The sequence below is a fragment of the Rhinopithecus roxellana genome, chromosome 13 (genome assembly GCF_007565055.1).
Source record: "Rhinopithecus roxellana isolate Shanxi Qingling chromosome 13, ASM756505v1, whole genome shotgun sequence".
Classification (NCBI taxonomy): domain Eukaryota; kingdom Metazoa; phylum Chordata; class Mammalia; order Primates; family Cercopithecidae; genus Rhinopithecus; species Rhinopithecus roxellana.
This window is the reverse complement of record NC_044561.1, coordinates 51,568,737-51,589,321: the sequence shown is the minus strand read 5'-3', so window position 1 is coordinate 51,589,321 and position 20,585 is coordinate 51,568,737. Positions and strand designations below refer to the sequence as shown.

Genomic DNA, 20,585 nt, shown 5'->3' with positions numbered 1-20,585 from the left:
TGTCACCCAGGCTGGAGTGCAGTGGCGTAATCTCAGCTCACTGCAACCTCTGCCCCCTCTTGCCCCACCTCCAGGTTCAAGCGATTCTCCTGCCTCAGTCTCCTGAGTAGCTGGGATTACAAGTGTCTGCCACAGCGCCCGATTTTGTATTTTTAGTAGAGATGGGGTTTCAGAATCTTGACCAGGCTGGTCTTGAACTCCTGACCTTGTGATCCACCCATCGTGGCCTCCCAAAGTGGTGGGATTACAGGTGTGAACCACCGCGCACGGGCAAATATGTTAAATTTAATAAGACTTTGAATTTGTTGTCTGTTGAATTTTTAGTCTGGCCACCATACACTGATTAATATAATAAAAATATACTGATTCTAATATGATAATAATGTTAGCATATAGTAAAAACTACAAGCATTGTTAGGCCTGACGACTTTACAATTTAAAAAGGGTTTTTAAGCAAATAAATCAAACAGTGTGCTAATGAAAAGTTTAAGCTGGTTCATGTCTGAGATACTTCTATTCAGAGAGCACTGGCAGCCTTTGTATCACAAGTAGGTAACATGAGCTCTCCTAATACTACCATGATTCAATGATTTTCTCACTTCTACAAAGAGAGTTGAATACATACCCTCAGGGAATAGTCACTCTCAGGGGCAATCTGGTCCATCCTTTCCTGCTTCTTATACCCCTTCTTCCCTGTTATCTCATCTAAATCCTCAGGAATTCTGATATCATATTTATCCTTTTCAAAATCAAACTCCGTTGCATTTTTGTAGCTGCAAAAATAATTTTTAGAAAGAACCAAAAATTAACTTCACAGTAAGATAAGAAAGCAAACACTGTAAGCCATTAAAAAGGTAAGCAAATAAATAAACCTACACATGGTGCATGTCAGTGGGGGATTGGGGGTGCAAAGGCAAGAGGAAAAGAAAGAAAACAGATCCTGGAAGATGTGGAGAAACTGTATCACTCGTACATTGCTAGTAGGAAAACACTCAGTAAAACAGTCTGGCATTTCTTAGAAAATAAAACTGAAGTACTCTATGATACAGCAATTACATGCCGGATATTTATTTCAGAAAAATGAAGACTATATTCCCACAAAACCATGTACACAAATGTTTATAGCTTTATTTGTAATATCCCAAAACTATAAACCCAGATGTCTTGAATAGGCAAACACACTGGGTTCCACACATACAATGAAATACTACTCAACAAGAAAAAGGTGCAAACTGGCTGGGTGCGGTGGCTCACACCTGTAATCCTAGCACTTTGGGAGGCTGAGGCGTGTGGATCACCTGAGGTCAGAAGTTCAAGACCAGCCTGGCTAATATGGCAAAACCCTGTCTCTACTAAAAATACAAAAATCAGCTGGGCATGATGGCGGGTGCCTATAATCCCAGCTACTCGAGAGGCTGAGGCAGCACAATCACTTGAACCCAGCGGGTGGAGGTTGCAGTGAGCCGAGATGGTGCTACTTCACTCCACCCTGGGAGAAGAGCAAAACTCCATCTCAAAAAAAAGAAAGAAAAGAAAGAAAAGAAAAAGGTGTCTATACATACAAGAACCTGGAAAACACCAGAAAGTTATGCTAAGTGAAAAAAGTCAATCCCAAAAGGTTTCCATGTTGTTTATGTAATATTCTTAAAATGGCAAAATTATAGAAATAGAGAACAGATTAGAGGTTGTCAGGGATTAAGCAGGGAGTGGGGTTATGAGGGAAGTGGGTATGGCTACAAAAGGGCAACATGAGGGATTCCTGTGATGACTAAAGTGTCCTGCATCCTGACTGTATCAATGTCAAAATCCTGTCTATATCAATAGCACTACTGTACTACAGTTTTGTTAGATGTTACCACCAGGGGAAACTGGATAAAGAGTACATGAGATCTCTGTATTACTTCTTACAACTACATATGAATCTACAATTATCTCAGAAAGTATAACTGAAAAAAATCCTCCAGGAGAAGGAGGGGTAGGGAAGTGAAAGCATGAAAAATGAATTCAGGTATCAGAATAGCACAAGTTTTTTCAGTTCTTTAGTCTTATCACTACCTGTGCTTTATTCCTATGATTCAGTATGTCTTAGATCTTTCAATATTACACATTAGTCTTAAATTTTAAAATTTATTTGTGAAGGATTTTATCCTCACAAAGATAAAGGATTATAAATTTTAGCAACGCAAAAATCTCACCTATATTACTTTTCTCATCAGGTGCTACATCACTTTTAGCTTTAAGTAATGGACACAATGAAGAAAGATTTATCCTCCTAAATTTGTCTTCTCATTGCTTTTTTTCTCTTTTCTTTTTTTGAGAAGACGAGGTGGAATAAATGAGAGAAAATGGAGTGCTAACGGAGACTGAATGGCAGGGATAGAAAATTTTATTTTTTTTGGCTGGGTGCAGTGGCTCATGCCTGTGATCCCAGCATTTTGGGAGGCCGAGGCAGGTGGATCACCTGAGGTCAGGAGTTCTAGATCAGCCTGGCCAACATGGAGAAACCCCGTCTCAACTAAAAATACAAAAATTAGCCAGATGTGGTAGCAGGCGCCTGTAATCCCAGCTGCTTGGGGGGCTGAGGCAGGAAAATCGCTTAAACCTGGGAGGCAGACGTTGCAGTGAGCTGAGATCGCGCCATCGCACTCCAGCCTGGGGGACAAGGGCGAGACTTCATCTCGAAAAAAAAAAAAAAAAAAAAAAAGAAAAGAAAATTTTTTTTAACAATATGAAAATATCCTGGGCAAAGACAAATCAGTAACTACACCAAAAAATGAGTACCTTTCCGTGTATTTCTACTGTGTGTAACGAGAGATGAATGTAGGGACACCACCCTGCACAAGCACTGTACTCCCAAACGGTCAACATCTATGTCCATATTTACCTTCTAAGATTCCAAATGATGATCCTTGTCCCCTTCTTGCCCATAATAGCATCAAGTTCTGCCAGTAACTTCTGTTCCGTAGAAAACAGAGAATGTTCCAGAATTGCAGCAAGGCTGGCTTTTGATTCTGCTAAATTAATCATCTGTCGTATATCGTAAGTTAAAGACTCAGATTGCCAACATATATTTCATAATTACAATATGAAAACCAACTCTGTAAACTTAAATAACAGAAAAACTATTTATACATAATTTTCCAAGGTTTTTTTTTTTTTTTTTTTTTTTTTGAGATAGGGTCTCACTATTGCTCAGGCTAGAGTGCAGTAACATGATCAGGGCTAACTGCAGCCTAGCTGGGACCACAGGCACCCACCACCATGACCAAGTAATTTTTAAATTTTTGGTAGAGACAGGGTCTCCCTATGTTGCTTGAGCTGGTCTCTAAATTCTGGATTCAAGCAATCCTTCTGTGTTGGCCTCCCAAAGTGATGGAATTTCAGGCATCAGCCACCAAGCTCAGCCTATTTTCTAAGTTTTACCATGGTGGTTTGATTTCAAACAAACATCAAGAAGAATAAAAAACGAGGCCGGGCGCGGTGGCTCAAGCCTGTAATCCCAGCACTTTGGGAGGCCGAGACGGGTGGATCACGAGGTCAGGAGATCGAGACCATCCTGGCTAACACGGTGAAACCCCGTCTCTACTAAAAATACAAAAAAACTAGCCGGGCGAAGTGGCGGGCGCCTGTAGTCCCAGCTACTCGGGAGGCTGAGGCAGGAGAAGGGCGTAAACCCGGGAGGCGGAGCTTGCAGTGAGCTGAGATCCGGCCACTGCACTCCAGCCCCGGCGACAGAGTGAGACTCTGCCTCAAAAAAAAAAAAAGAATAAAAAACGAGCAGGTTATTATTCCTAACTAACTTAATACTTTCCAATATTTCAATGTGTTCATACAAAAGGCATTTTCCTAAAGTTATCTTGCCTTTCGTGGTCACTAGTCAAATTTTCAAGCCAGACCATAAAGTCTTACTAGTCTACAATAACCTTGAACTAAACAGAAGAGGTATAGGAAGTTTAACATAAAATATTGAGTATTTCCATAGTAGGAGTCCAACAGAGAAGAGAAAGGAACAAACCCTTAGCCTCAGGTGTATGGTAAATGCAGAGGACAGAGGTAAGAAATGGAATAGGTGTTATTCAAAGGAAATAATTTGGAAGAAGGCAAAAAAATGGAATGTTTCCGAATTATTTCTTCAGTTTCTCCACAGCTTTTGCACAACCAAAAGGATATGGTGCTTGTTGAATGCCACTATTGGAACAACAACATGCTCCGCTTTTATGACTTCCAAGTAGGTCTGAGACAAAAGGCCCACGCTCATGCTTTCTCCATTTTTGGTAAAAACAATTGCGTCTTTACCCAGACGCATAGAACCTGACTTGAAGCCATTCCCATATAATCCAACTGGCACATGACCATTCATGGTGACTTTGTCACTGAAGCCAAAGCTAAGAAGAAAAGAAAGATCTTAAAAAATAAATACCTATAATCAAAAATAAATAAATAAATACCTATAATTTTTTTTTTTAATTCATTAATTGTAATACCAAGTAAAAAGCCTGGGTTCAAATGCTGGCCTCACCCTTCCTAGCTGTATAATCTTGGGCAGATTACTTTTTTGTTGTTGTTGTTGATTTTTTATGTATTGGGCAGATTACTTTTAATGTATCTTGACGTGTTTTCCCAGCTCTGAAATGAAGGAAACCAAATCTACGTAACAGGGGAGAGAAAGGATCACAAGTACTAATATGGAAACTCATTGCTGGCACACCCTGACTAAACAGCTGAGTATAACCCATGCTCCTGGGACCATGAGATTTCACCCCATGAATCTCTTCCTCTAAAAGTTACTCCCAACAATGTGGTAAGTTTTATTATAAATACTTGTTAAACCTAATTTACACTAAAGTTATCAGTAATTGATATAAATATACTACAACTCTAAAGGAATGGTGGACTTTTAGGGAGTTGGAGGTAGGGTGGAGTAGGTGATGACAATGGTGAGGACTGACTAATCATCTACCAGGAGTAGAAAATCATGGGAAGACTCTTAGAGAACAGCTCACACTGTACATACAGCATTTCATTTCAAAAAACAAAAACCAAGAATAGTCAGTATGGCATGGGAAACCCTTTAGGCAAAAGCAACAATTTTAAGAAGCGTGGCACATTTTTACCTACCTTAGCATTTTATGTAATTTATCAGAAGTCATACCATTCCCATTGTCAGTGAATGTCAAGCATATATGGTCATTTATTACTGTTTTGTCAATCCATATTTGTTTAGCGTTCACGTCAGGATCGTAAGCATTATCTGGGAAACACAAGTTTGAAGAAATTCTGATTTTCCACTTTAAAAAAGAGCAATTAGTTCAGAACAATCCTATAAGAAGCAATAGAAGACTATGTTTTAAGACAACTTTAAAAGCTGCAATTTTTAGCAACTCCTAAGATTTAAGAACATGAAAATAAACTGCATCCTGGTATATATTAATTGACTATTACAGAATTAACACCTTCCATGTTAAAGAGACAGCAAAGACTGGTACCCAGCACACCAAAAAAGTACAAAGGAAGAAAAACCACTACACTGCAGAGATGATTAAAAGACGGACTAAGGCTGTGTGCGGTGGCTTACGCCTATAATCCGAGCACTTTCGGAGGCTGAGGCGGGTAGATCACCTGAAGGTAGTTCGAGACCAGCCTGGCCAGCATGGTGAAACCCCATCTCTACTAAATATACAAAAATCCGCCAGGCATGGTGGCGCGTGCCTGTAGTCCCAGCTAATACAGAGGCTGAGACAGGAGAATTGCTCGAGCCTGGGAGGCAGAGGTTGCAATGAGCAGAGATCATGCCACTGCACTCTAGCCTGGGCAACACAGCAAGACTCTGTCTCAAATAAAAACAACAACAACAACAACAACAAAAAAAACGGATGACCATGGTGGCTCACGCCTGTAACCCCAGCACTCTAGGAAGCTGAGGTGGGCGGATCACCTGAGGTCAGGAGTTTGAGACCAGCCTGGCCGACAGGGTGAAATCCCATCTGTATTAAAAAAAAAAAAAAAAAAATTAGCCAGGCATGGTAGCTGGCGTCTGTAATCCCAGCTACTCAGGACGCTGAGGCAGGAGAATTTTTTGAACCCAAGAGGCGAGGTTGCAGTGAGCTGAGATAGCGCCATTGCACTCCAACCTAGGCGACAAGAGTGAAATTCCGTCTCAAAAAAGGAAAAAGAAAAAAAAAAGGGGGTGACTAACCTGGCTATCATAGGGGAAAGAGATCTGACTGTCAATGGAAGGTACACAATAATCGATGAATAAATGAGAAGGCAGCAACATTTTCTGCTAAGCTACATACAAGGATGGCAGATTCACTTTCTACTATTTCTTTAAATTGTGGCACTTTTCAGTTTCACCAAGTTAAATCAAGTTTCTGGCGGCTTTTACATTATTTCTTTATACCTCTCCATTTAACATCCTTGTTTAACATACTCATTTCTCTCAGGATAGGTGTACAAAGAAATATATTAAAAAATGAAAACTAGGGCTGGGCGCAGTGGCTCATGCCTGTAATCCCAGCACTTTGGGAGGAGGAGGTGGGTGGATCACCTGAGGTCAGGAGTTTGAGACCAGTCTGGCCAACAGGGTGAAACCCTGTCTCTACTAAAAATACAAAATTAGCCGGGAGTGATGGTGGGCGTCTGTAGTCCCAGCTACTCGGGAGTCTGAGGGACAAGTGCTTGAACTCAGGAGGCAGAGGAGGTTCCAGTGAGCCGAGATTGCGGCACTGCACTCCAGCCTGGGCGACACAGCGAGACTCCGTCTCAAAAAAAAAAAAAAAAAAAAAAAACACTACAATTGTAAGCAACAAATGGTATACGAAATGTCAAACCACATACCTATTAATTCAGCAACTGCACTGAACGGCCAGGTGTGACTAGTAGAATTTGTATGTAAAAACTTCGGGCAAAGCTGAAACAAACAAAAGGTTCATGTAAATTAATTCAGGTCTTACTTTTGAAAATAAAAACCAGTATTTTTATCCCCATGTTAAACAACATTGAGACCAAACAAAAGTGACTAAACTGCTTGATCCAGAATACATCTGGAAGATACAATCTAGAATATTCGATTCTTAGGAGATAACATTGGGAACCAACTAAATAGCTTACTCACCAAGACTTGGTTCACAACACTGCCCTCTTTAAGTCTACAATGTCATAATTGTCCAATCCCAAATAGGGACCTACCTTGCCAAGACCTAGCTTAAAATGATCCAGCCAAGGCCCTAAAATCCTATAAACACCATTTCCTAATTTCTCTATTTTGAGACACAACTAAGACTTTGTCAAGGAGGCATTTTCTCCTACGTGTATCAGGCCTAATAAACTTAACTTGGCTTGATCAGTAAGCTTTTCTGGCACTGTGACTTGATTATTTACTCCAAGTTCATTATAGCTGAACTTGTAGCAGTGGAGTAGTATACAACTACAAACTCTTCAAAGAATTCAAATAAGAGTTCCAATTGTTGGCCGGGCGCGGTGGCTCACACCTGTAATCCCAGCACTTTGGGAGGCTGAGGTGGGCGGATCACGAGGTCAGGAAATCGAGATCATCCCGGCTAACACGGTGAAACCCGTCTCTACTAAAAATACAAAAAGAAATTAGCCAGGCTTGGTGGCAGGCGCCTATAATCCCAGTTACTCAGGAGGCTGAGGCAGGAGAATGGCGTGAACCCAAGAGGCGGAGCTTGCAGTGAGCTGAAATCGCGCCACTGCATTCCAGCCTGGGTGACAGAGCGAGACTCCGTCTCATAAAAAAAAAAAGAGTTCCAATTGTTAAACTTGGCCCGAGAATGCCTCCATATTCCAGTCAGTACGTAAGGAATTACAACCTAACAGTATGAAAACTAACTGAATGCCTAACAGGAGAATTTGTACTCCAGTAACAAACAGCCGAATCTCAGTCCATTGCAGAAGCCCGTCTTCAGACAATCACAGGTCACCAGATGATTTAAATAAGGCAAAATGCCAAGCTCCAACCAATTAAACTATTTCTGTACTTTACTTTTGTTTTGTCGATAAATATTGCCTGATCACGTTGCAGGTCAGAGTGCTTAGAACCTGTTCTGGTTCTGAAGCCTGTCCTATTTTTTTCTGAGACAGAATTGTGCTCTGTCACTCAGGCTGTAGTGCAGTGGCACAATCTCGGCTGACTGCAACGTCCGCCTCCTGGGTTCAAGTGATTCTCCTGCCTCAGATTCCTGAGTAGCTGGGATTACAGATGTGCACAACCACACATGGCTAATTCTCTGTATTTTTAGTAGAGATGGGGTTTCGCCATGTTGACCATGCTGGTCTCGAACTCCTGGCCTCAAGTGATTCACCCACTTTGGTCTCCCAAAGTGCTAGGATTACAGGTGTAAGCCACCGCACCCAGCCTCTTATTTTTTTAGAGACAGAGTCAGTCTCTGCTGCCCAGGCTGCAGTGCAGTAGTGCAATCATAGCTCACTGCAGCCTTGAACTTCTGAGTTCAAGTGATTCTCCTCCCTCAGCCTCCCGAGTAGCTGGGACCACAGGCATGCACCTCTATGCCTGGCTAACTTTACACTATTTTATAGAGACAGGAGTCTCACTATGTTGTCCGGGCTGGTCTCCAACTCCTGGCCTCAAGTGATCCTCCCACATCAGCCTCCCAAAGTCCTGGGATTCCAGGAGTGGGCCACTATGCCCAATATTGAATCATTCTTAGCTCAACAAAACTTTAACTTGTCTAAGGTTTTTCGTTTGAACACAATGCAACAAATTGGCATTGCGTCTTAATTCCCAAAGCTTTTATGTCTGATTTTACTCACAATTCATTACGGAAGAATATGCCAGTCAACCTCATGCTATTGGGAATTCTCTAAATTCCTGAATAGTGGTATGTACAAGTGTATAAAAACACACATGTCGTTTTTGTTTTTTTTTTTTTTTTTTTTTGAGACAGAGTCTCACTGTCGCCCAGGCTGGAGTGCAGCGTTGTGATCTAGGCTCACTGCAAGCTCCGTCACCCAGGTTTACTTACACCATTCTCCTGCCTCAGCCTCCTGAGCTGAGGACTACAGGCGCCCGCCACCACGCCCGGCTAATTCTTGTATTTTCAGTAGAGATGGGGTTTCACCGTGTTAGCCAGGATGATCTCGATCTCCTGACCACGTGATCCGCCCGCCTCGGCCTCCCAAAGTGCTGGGATTACAGGCGTGAGCCACTGTACCCCGGCCAAAAACACACAAGTAGTTTTAAAAGGCAGAGCCTTAAAATTTTCAGTATCCAGAGAATTTTCAAGCAATTTTTTTGTTCATTCTGAACAGATTCTCTCCTAATTAGGGGGAAAAAGGTGGAAAGCACTTTGCAGTGTGAAGAGCCCTAAAAATATGATTAGACTGTAGATCAAGTCAACCACATCTGTAGTTCTCAGGTGCTGCCACAAGGTGTCAGAAAGGTCTACTTTTCCTCTGTCCACACTTCTGGACGATTCCCAAACCTTCATTTACCATTAAGTTGAAGCACACAAGTGAGAAATGGTATCCTGAAGAAGACTGTTCAAACTAGTATATATGCAATTCAGACTTTCTCTGGCAGACATCATAAAATACAGCATACATCCATGAAATATGGAGTATAGGTAACTCAGACTTTCTAAAGCACACATCACAAACAGTTCTTAATGAAACTAAATTTCCAGCTCTTCATCTTGCACAAGAAGTCTTTTCTCAAAACTGAGGCATCAGGAAAACCTTTCTGTCTCACCTCCTCCCCTGTACAAATATCATTCTACCATTGATAAAAGAATGATACACTCCTCCCCCAATCTACATCTTAACCATGGGGCACGGCCCTGGGGTGTAAAACCTCTGGCTACTGTCGATGAAAAAGAGTCAAACTTTGTAAAATATTTGAAGACATTTATTCTGAGCCAAATATGAGTGACCATGGCCCATGACACAGCCCTCAGGTGGTCCTGAGAACATGTGCCCAAGGTGGTCGGGGTACAGCCTGGTTTTACATATTTCAGGGTGGTATGAGATATCAATGAAACACGTTTAAGATGTATATTGGTTTGGTTCAGAAAGGCGAGACAAGTCAAAGTGGGGACTTCCAGGCTCTAGGTAAATTTAAACATTTTCTGGTTGATGATTGGTTAAGTTTGTCTAAGCACCTGGGATCAACAGACAGGAAATGTTTGGGTTAAGACAAAGGATTGTGGAGACCAAAGTTTCACTATGCAGAGGAAGCTCTTAGCTAGCAGGCTTAAGACAGAAGAGGCTGTAAAATGTTTTCTTATGAGACTGAAAAGGGTGCCCGACTCTTAGTTGACTATCTCCTGGGTCTGGAAAGAAAAAAAAAAAAGGAATGGCCAGGTGCGGTGGCTCAGGACGGGTCTGGTGGCTCACACCTGTAATCCCAGCACTTTGGGAGGCCGAGGCTGGTGGATCACCTGAGGTCAGCAGTTCAAGACCAGCCTAACCAACACGATGAAACCCCACCTTTACTAAAAATACAAAATTAGCCGGGCCTGGTGGCTCATGCCTGTAATCTCACCTACTTGGGAGACTGAGGCAGGAGAATTGCTTGAATACAGAAGGCGGAGGTTACAGTGAGCTGAGATTGGGTCACTGCACTCCAGCCTGGGCAACAAGAGCGAAACTACGTCTCAAAAACAACAAAAAAAGAAAGAAAAAGAAAAAAAAGGGAAAAGGGGATTCTCTACACAATTTACATTTTTTTCACAAGAAAAAAGAGACAACAAGAGACAAACTTTGTAGGGCAACTTCAAGATATGACAAGGAAATCTATTTAGAATTACTTTGACTTCTTTCCTTGTTATGTGATGTTACACCAGAGAGTAATGAAGCAGGTCTGACCCCAACTTTCTGTCATGGCCTGAACTAGTCTTTCAGATTAAATGTTTAGAGTGCTCTGGCTGAGAAGGAAGTCCACTCAGATGGCTGGAAGAGCCTTAGAATTTTATTTTTGGTTTATACTACTAAACAAGAAGAAAATTATTAGTCAACTACCATAAACCCTTAGAGCTTCCTGTAATTCTGACACACCAACCATAAATTGGGTGTTCATATGATTCTCTCTTTATGTTTGACAATGTGCTATAATGCTCACAAAACTCAAAAAAACACTGATTCATTGTAAAGCAAGCCTGTCCAGCCCTCAGCCCGCGCGGTGCACGTGGCCCAGGACAGCTTTGAATGCAGCCCAACACAAACTTGTAAACTTTCTTTTTTTTTTTTTTGAGATGGAGTTTCGCGCTCCATTGCCCAGGCTGGAGTGCAATGGCACGATCTCGGCTCACTGCAAACCTCTGCCTCCTGGGTTCAAGCGATTCTCCTGCCACAGCTTCCCAAGTAGCTGGGATTACAGACACCTGCCACCACGCCCGGCTATTTTTTTGTATTTTTGGTACAGACGGGATTTCACCATGCTGGCCGGGCTGGCCTCAAACGCCCAACCTCAGGCGATCCGCCCACCTCGACCTCCCAAAGTGCTAGGATTACAGGCATGAGCCACCGTGCCCAGCCTGTAAACTTTCTTAAAACATTATGAAGTTTCTTTCGTGATTTTTTTTTTCTTTTGTAGCTCATCAGCTATCATTACAATGTTTTTTTTTTAAACCTCATCAGCTATTGTTAGTGTATTTTATGTGTGTGGCCCAAGACAATTCTTCTTCCAATGTGGCCCAGGGAAGCTAAAAGTTACAATGTAAAGGATATTACAGTCTGGGCCCAGTGGCTCATGCCTGTAATCCCAGCACTTTGGGAGGCTGAGGCAAGTACGAGACCAGCCTTGTCAACATGGTGAAACCCTGTCTCTATTAAAAATACAAAAAATTGGCCAGGCGCGGTGGCTCATGCCTGTCATCCCATCACTTTGGGAGACCGAGGTGAGTAGATCACCTAAAGTCAGGAGTTCGAGACCAGGCTGACCAACATGGCGAAACCTCATCTCTACTAAAAATACAAAAAATAGCCAGGTGTGATGATGCGCACCTTTGTCCCTTTGTCCCAGCTACTGGGGAGGGTGAGGCGGAATAATCACTTGAACCCAGTAGGTGGAGGCTGCAGTGAACTGAGATCGCATCACTGCACTCCAGCCAGGGGGACTCCATCTCCAAAAAAAAAAAAAAAAAGTCAGCTAATTAGCATAAACTCCGGTGTGCTTAAAAAAAAAAAAAGGGCAGGGGCTTATTATTGTAAATAACAAAAGATGTTCTTCTCATGGTTATCAGGAAATACCAAAGATTTCAGGAACTCCAGTGCCAAGAACCAGGACCAAAAAGAAATATACTTTTTGATCATATCAACTGTATATAAATGTGAAATTAAAAATACAGGAGGACAGCTGGGTGTAGTGGTGGCTCACACCTATAATCCCAGGACTTTGGGAGGCCGAGGCGGGTGGATCACTTGACATCAGGTGTTCAAGACCAGCCTGGCCAACATGGTGAAACCCCACCTCTACTAAAAATACAAAAATTAGCTAGGCACAGTGGCACACACCTGTAATCCCAGCTACTTGGGAGGCTGAGGCACAAGAATCACTTAAACCCGGGAAGCAGAGGTAGGAGTGAGCTGAGATTGTGCTACTGCACTCCAGCCTGGGCGACAGAGTGAGACTCATCTCAAAAAAAAAAAAAAAAAAAAAATTTAAATTTATACTGTTGTCTTCTGACATATAATAAAATATTAACCTTAAGCAAAGAAGGAAATCCTAATGCACACTACAACATGGATGAACCGTGAAGACATTAATGAAATAAGGCAGTCACAAGTCAAATATTGTATAATTCCACTGATATGACTACAGCAGTCTGCCTTTATCCTCAGACTCAGAGAATCCATTCTAAGACCCTCAGTGGATTCCTAAAACTGCAGATGGTACCAAACCATATATACGCTATGATTTTTTTCCTGTACGTACTTATGATAGAGTTCAAATTATAAATAAGGCACAGTAAGAATTTAACATTGTATTATTTATTTATATAGAGATGGAGTCTTGCTCTGTTGTCCAGGCTGGAGTCCAGTGGCGTGGCTCACTGCAACCTTCGTCTTCAGGTTCAAGCGATTTTCCTGCCTCAGTCTCCTGAGTAGCTGGGACCACAAGTGTGTGCCACTATGCCCAGCTAATTTTTTCGGATTTTTGGTAAAGTTGGGGTTTCACCATTTGTCCAGCCTGATCTCAAACTCCTGATCTCAAGTGATGTGCCCGCCTCAGTCTCCCAAAGCTGGGATTACAGGCATGAGCCACCGAGCCTGGCCAAATTAACAATAATTTATTCTATTTTATTTTTTTGAGAAGTTGTTTCACTCTCGTCATCCAGACTAGAGTGCAATGGCACGATCTCAGCTCACTACAACTTCCACCTCCCGGGTTCAAGCGATTCTCCCGCCTCAGCCTCCCGAGTAGCTGGGATTACAGGTACCCGCCACCATGCCCAGATAATTTTTGTATTTTCTTTTCTTTTTTTTTTTGAGATGGAGTCTCGCTCTGTCGCCCAGGCTGGAGTGCAGTGGCCGGATCTCAGCTCACTGCAAGCTCTGCCTCCCGGGTTTATGCCATTCTCCTGCCTCAGCCTCCCGAGTAGCTGGGACTACAGGCGCCTGCCACCTTGCCCGGCTAGTTTTTTATATTTTTTAGTAGAGACGGGGTTTCACCGTGTTAGCCAGCATGGTCTCGATCTCCTGACCTCGTGATCCGCCCGTCTCGGCCTCCCAAAGTGCTGGGATTACAGGCTTGAGCCACCACGCCCGGCCAATTTTTGTATTTTCAGTAGAGACAGGGTTTCACCACATTGGCCAGGCTGGTCTCGAACTCCTGACCTCAAGTGATCCCCCTGCCTTGGCCTCCCAAAGTGCTGAGGTGTGCGTCACTGTGCCCAGCCAAATTAACAACAATTTCATAATAAAATAGAATGATACAACGACAGTGAATCTGGTAACTCACAGCTACTAAGTGACTAATAGGTTGGCAGCACAAATCCACAGTGCGGATATAATGGACAAAGGGATGATTCACATGCCAGGCACTACTCAGATGGGGGCACAGTTTAGAATTTATGAACTGTTTCTACAATTTTCCATTTAATACTTTCGGATCATGGTTGACTTTGGGAAACTGAAACTGAAGAAAGCAAAACTGTAGATAAGTGGGGACTACTGTAGTCAAATTCCCAGACAGAAAGTAGAATGGTGTTTGTCAGGTGCTGGAGAAGTGACTATTTAATGGGTACAGGGTTTTAGTTTAGCATCAAGAAGAGCTCTGGAGAGGCTGATCATTACACAACAAGGTGAATGTACTTAGCAGTACTGAACTGAAACTTTAAAACGGTTAGCATGATAAATTGTATGCTACATGTGTTTTATTACAATAATAAACAAATAAACAGCAAGTTAGCAAACTGAACAATGTGATATGACTTTCTTCCTTTCATGCCAATTTCCAAGAGCTAGCAGCCAGGATTATGCCATGGCAGGAGACTACACACAGTAGAATTCCTCCTTGGGAAGCTCATTTCTAAAAGTTCTATTTGGTTCCTTAAAAATTGCGCCTGGCCTTTCTGGATTGCATCTTGTTTTTGTTGTTCTCGGTTTTTAAAATTACTTTTTAAAATTTTCAGTTTTTAAAAATATACTTATCTTATTGTCCAACAGTTCCCATTTTTTACGGTCTACAGACACCAACATAAAGCACCCCCAACAAAATGACTCCTTCCTATGTGATCACCCAACAGTGAAGCCCACCAAACTAGCTCTATTCTCGTATGAAAATCTTGCAGTCAGTTTTTAGTGTCTCACTTAAAAATGTGAGAAGGCTGCCAGGTGTGGTGGTTCCCGCCTGTAATCCCAGCACTTTGGGAGGCCGAGGCGGGTGGATCACTTGAGGTCAGGAGTTCAAGACCAGCTGGGCCAACACAGTAAAACCCCGTCTCTATTAAAAATACAAAAACTTAGCCAGGCATGGTGGCACATGCCTGTAATCCCAGCTACTTGGGAGGCTGAGGCAGGAGAACTGCTTGAACATGGGAGGCGGAGGCTGCAGTGAGCTGAGATCGTGCCACTGCACTCCAGCCTGGGAAACAAGAGTGAAACTCCGTCTTAAAAAAAAAAAAAAGTGAGAAGGCTGTTTCCAGACATTTGAGAGAGTTTAAAATTAGAAACCAAAAAACAATACACAGTAAAAGAAACATGAAAACAGAGATAATGCAGTGAGCAAAAGAAAACTTCAAATATACTACAGTTAGGCCAGGCACAGTGGCTCATGCCTATAATTCCAGCACTTTGGGAGGCCGAGGCGGGCGGATCACGAGGTCAGGAGATCAAGATCACCCTGGCTAACATGGTGAAACCCCCATCTCTACTAAAAATACAAAAAATTAGCCGGGCATGGTGGCGAGCACCTGTGGTCCCAGCTACTAGGGAGGCTGAGGCAGGAGAATGGCGTGAACCCAGGAGGCGGAGCTTGCAGTGAGACGAGATTGCGTCACTGCACTCCAGCCTGGGGGACAGACGGAGACTCGTCTTAAAAAAATAATAATAATAATAATAATAATACAGTTAATGTATCTAGCAATAAGAATGAACATTTTGTCCAGGGAGAATTCAAAAAGACATTCAAAAACTAAGACATTATTTGTAACAATTAAAAGCGTTGTGGCTGGGCGTGGGCTCAGGCTTGTCATCCCAGCACTTTGGGAGATCGGGGTGGGCAGATCACCTGAGGTTAGGAGTTCAAGACCAGCCTGACCAACATGGAGAAACCCCGTCTCTACTAAAAACACAAAATCAGCCGGATGTGGTGGTATATGCCTGCAATCCCAGCTACTTGGGAGGCTGAGGCGGGAGAATCGCTTGGACCCGGTAGGCAGAGGTTGGGTAGGCAGAGGTTGTGATGAGCCTTGCACTTCAGTCTGGACAACAAGAGTGAAACTCCATCTCAAAAACAAACAAACAACAAACAAGAAAAACACTTCGGTAGCACGGCCTCTATTAAACAATCAAGCACATTTTTAAAATTCGGAAAGAATTTCCAATCCAGAATGCAAATCTAGCCAAATTATAATTCAAGAAAGAGCAAGCGTAGCATGAATGTATTTTCCAGAAATGACAAAATTTTTTTCTTCCCATGAACCCTTCTTTCAGGAAGCTACACCTGTTTCTGGAAATGGTTTTATTGTCAGTGGTGGCTATTCTCCACCACTAACAGTAACAAAAATAGCAAACATTATTGTGCACCTACAGCACGTACAGCCCTTTTATTTATCTATTTGCTCATGTAATTTTTAAAACAACACTTTGAGGTGGGTAAGATTATTATTGCCATCATTCAGATTGGAAACTCTGGCACAAAGAGGTTAAATGACTCGGCCAAGGACACACATCTGGTTATGAGTCAGGATTTGAACCCGAGAGAGTAGGCTTCAGAATGTCAGTCACTAAGCTACATATCAGCCAGAAGGATATGTGAGATGGAGGCACATGAAAAGAGGAAGGAAATTTCCAGACAGATGTTAAAGGGAAGTCCCCAAATTACAACTGAGCCGATGACTCCCAACTGACTTCCAAATGACAAAACACTGGGTGTGTCTGAATCCATCTGGAAAAGAGCTCTCAGTTCTCTGGATGTCTGGATGATCAGTACAGAGAAAAACTAAACAAACAAAATATAAATCAATTAACTTCAGGGAAAACATAAGGTTTGTATAGGAAAGAAAATGCAATCATGCTACACTGGTTAGCTCATTTGTAAGAGTAATAACAAACCATATAGTAATTCAACCAAAAAAAGTGATAAAAGCATTGAAGTATGGGAGGTGGTGAAGAGTGTACATCAGCTAAATCCACAGTAGGATTTCTGAAAAAATAAACAACAAAAACCAAAGTATATGCATTTCACTTCACTAGAATTACAGGGTTTTGCAAAAAATTTAAAAACTTTTTGTCACTCTGCATTTCATCCTGGTATCTCTGACCTCCTAAATGACTGTTTAAAATGTGTATACATTGGGCCGGGCACAGTGGCTCAGGCCTGTAATCACAGTGCTTTAGGAGGCCAAGGTGGGAGGATCACCTGAGGTCGGGAATTTGAGACCAGCCTGGCCAACATGGTGAAACCCTATATATACTAAAAATACCAAAATTAGCGGGTGTGGTGGCCCACGTGTGTGAACGCAGCTACTCGGGAGGCTGAGGCAGGAGAAGTGCTTGAATCCAGGAGGTGGAGGCTGCAGTGAACCGAGATAGAGATCGTGTCACTGCACTGCAGCCTGGAGACAGAGTGAAACTCTAGCCCACTCCCCCCCAAAAAGTGTATACACTAAGGGTTCACCCCTTGTGCCTTAAAAATGTAGGACTTTTGACAAATGCATAAGCTCATTAACTTGTATCTCTATTAATACACGCATTTGAGAACTATAAGCAAATAATGTTTATGGCTATATTCCAATAAAATTTTATGGGAACTGAAATTTGTATTTCGCATTATTTATACCTCACTAAACATTCTTCTTTCTTTCCTCAACCATTTACAAATGTATAAATCACTCTTAGCCTTCAGGCCATATAAAAACAGGTGCTGGGCTGGATTTGGCCCATGAGCTGTATGTAGTTTGCCAACTCCTGACCTAAAGCAAAAGCAAAGAGGCTGCAGATGGGAGATTTCTGTCAGTAAGGTTCCCAACAGCCCATATTACCCACAAAACAAAGAGCCAGCACATGGACAGCAGCTACACCCAGAGGGCCCGCTAACAATGCTGGTGTCTAAACGCTGTTTGACCACTATCTCTGCTTCCTTTCTCCCCTCAATCTTGAAGAGCCAGAGTCTACAAGAGCCCGGGGGCCGGGAAGGGAGAAGAGAATCAAAAAACAGAAACAGTTAGGAAATCAACTCACTGCATTTCTCCCCTACAGGTTTCTGGGCCTGAACAAGACTCAACCTCGAGAGGGGAAGGAGAGAGAAGCGGGGAAAGAAGAGAGGGGGAAAAGGGAGGGAGAGAGAATAGAGATTTTAAACTAGATAAGGCCAGACTTGACAATACCTTAAGCTAATGGGAAAGCGTTAGTCAACCCAGATTCACACAAGTGGGGAATAATTAATGTCTACAGCCAATGGTTAAAAAAAAAAGAAAGAATAAAATTGTCCTCTATTTTCAAACTACCAAAGCCTAGCTCGCTCAATAAGCCAGTTACATAACCAAAGGATGGACCTTTATCTAGAATACGTAAAGAACTCTTACAAATCAATAAAGATCCTCCCAAAAGAAAAACAGAAAATGGGCAAAGGATATTAACAGGCAATTCAAAAAAAAAAAAGCCAAAACAAAAAACCACAAAGACTAATACACGCGAAGAGCTCAACCACACAAAACAGTCAAGGAAATGCAAGTAAAAGCAGATATCATTTCACAAAGATCGGACTAGAAAAAATTTAAAGTCCGTCAAAACCAGGTGTTAGAATCTGCCTAAACGAATGAAAGAAGTCGCAGAGCAATGCACCAATTATTCTCTACGTGTTTGTATCCCAAGCAGCGACTACCCATTCGAATGTTAAAATTAGTGACACTAGGGCAGTCATTCTTCGGCAAGAGTCAACAACCTCCAGAAAAGAGGAACATTTCAGCATAACAACAATTGCGCTCACAAGGAAGTAAAGTTTTTTAGGATAATCAGGTGGGGAAGCCACGCCCACATTTCCTGGACGTGAGATTTCAAGTTATCCTGTGTGACCGCTCCCTACGATTTAAGATACAGGAAATGTTCGCAGGGTTTCCAAGAACTCGAAACGCCCCAAAACAGACGCAACGTGGGATAGCGTAGAGTTCGAGCTCGGCGATCTAGGGTCTGGGCCCCAGGGCTTCCACTGCCGAGGAAGCTGCGGGCACTGACAGATATCAGGCACACTCATCCCGACTCCACTCGCCCGTGGGCAGGCCCGGCGCCCAGTCCCCACCCCCGGGAGGTCGAGGCCGCCGGCGTTTCTGGACGCGGAACCCGCTCCTTTCCCACCACGGCGCCCAGCGGACAGAAGAGTCAGGGGCCCCGCGGCCCCCGGAGCAGTCCGGTCTCCCGCCGAGGCCTCGCCCGCGGACGACAGCTGCGGGTAGACTAGAAGGGAGCTGGAAGGAGGGGCCGCGACCCTGGCCCTCCCCGAAGCAAAACAGAAACACAAGGCAGAGGCGACGGAATGCAGCCCGGCCCACAGCCTAGCCGCTCCGCCGACGGGAGCGAGATGGCCGCCCCCTCCCCGGGCCCCGCCGCAGCCCCCGCCGCCTCGCCGGCCCCACAAGCCGCCACCGCCCACTGCCGGCCCACCCTCGCTTGCCCGCCTGCCCGCCCTCCTGGGACACGGCCCGCTCCACCCCTCGCGGCTGCTCACCGCGCTGAGGCGTATCCCGCGGGGTGGCTGCGCCGCCATCTTGAGCTAGCTACAAAGCCAGGACCGGCCTCCGCCGCAACCCGACTGGGCGGCGGCGGAACGACTGTAGAGCCCTTGGGTCCCGCCCACTTCCGGGGAGGGGCGCACGTCTGGCCTCTCCCACCCACTTCCGCCTCCAGGCAATGCCGAATTGGGAGCTTCGGGAAGGAAGGTGAATTGCCTGGCTGGTTAAAGCAGGGTACACTGGGAGCTGAGCTTCCAGCGCTGGGCCCTGCGGGCCTAGGGCGCATGCGCTAGGCGCTGCGGGCCCGTACCCGTCTCCACGCCCAGCTGGACCTCGAGACTCGGGGATCTAGCTTTTGAAGCCTGGCGCGAGGTGCGGTATACCCGAGACAGGTGAACTCGTCACTTGACCTAGTAGGATGTGAATTTTTGCGCTGAAAAAAGCCATTCTATATCCTCCAGTGTTCATGTGAAACCTTAACGAAATAAAGACAGAAATTAATGGAGACTGTTTGGATTTGCCCTGAAAATTATCAACCTAACTCATGATTTAAAAAAAAAAAAAAAAAAAAAAGAGTTCTAGGGCCGGGCGCGGTGGCTCACGCCTGTAATCCCAGCACTTTGGAAGGGCGAGGCGGGCGGATCACCTGAGGTCAGAAGTTCGAGATCAGCTTGACCAACATGAAGAAATCCCATCTCCACTAAAAATACAAAATTAGCTGGGCGTGATGGCGCATGCCTGTGATCCCAGCTACTCGGGAGGCTGAGGCAGGAGAATGTTTGCACCCAGGAGGCGGAGGTTACAATGAGCTGAGATTGCACCATTGCACTCCAGCCTGGGCAACGAGTGAAACTCTGTCTCAAAATAAATAAGAGTCCTAAAGGCATAAGTCCAGTCGCAGTGGCTCACGCCTATAATCCCAACACATTGGGAGGTCAAGGCTGGGGGTTCACTTGATAGGGTTCAAGACCAGCCTGGCCAACATGGTGAAACCCCATCTCTACTAAAAATACAAAAATTAGCTGGGCATGGTGGTGGGCGCCTGTAATCCCAGCTACTAGGGAGGCTGAGGCAGGAGAATTGTGTGAATCCAGGACAGGGAGGTTGCAGTGAGCCCAGGTCGCGCCACTGTACTCCAGCCTGGGCGACAGAGCGAGACTGTCTCAAAAAAATTACCTCTTTTTAAAAAGATAAATTGGCTGGGTGCAGTGGCTC

The 20,585-nt window shown here is 43.9% G+C and overlaps 1 protein-coding gene across 1 annotated transcript in view; it reads right to left on the bottom strand.

Moving 5' to 3' along the window:
* MORC3 (MORC family CW-type zinc finger 3) overlaps positions 1-19,916 on the bottom strand; it is a 56,423-nt gene extending 36,507 nt beyond the window's left edge. Inside the window, exons 1-6 of the mRNA XM_010385250.2 lie at positions 19,367-19,916; positions 6,838-6,910; positions 5,119-5,251; positions 4,171-4,385; positions 2,885-3,032; positions 626-773 (exon numbers count right to left, since the gene is read on the bottom strand). Of these exons, the coding sequence (XP_010383552.1) occupies positions 626-773; positions 2,885-3,032; positions 4,171-4,385; positions 5,119-5,251; positions 6,838-6,910; positions 19,367-19,405 (756 nt within the window). The 5' untranslated portion in view covers positions 19,406-19,916. The remainder of the gene's footprint in view (positions 1-625; positions 774-2,884; positions 3,033-4,170; positions 4,386-5,118; positions 5,252-6,837; positions 6,911-19,366) is intronic.
* Positions 19,917-20,585: the final 669 nt, after the last annotated feature.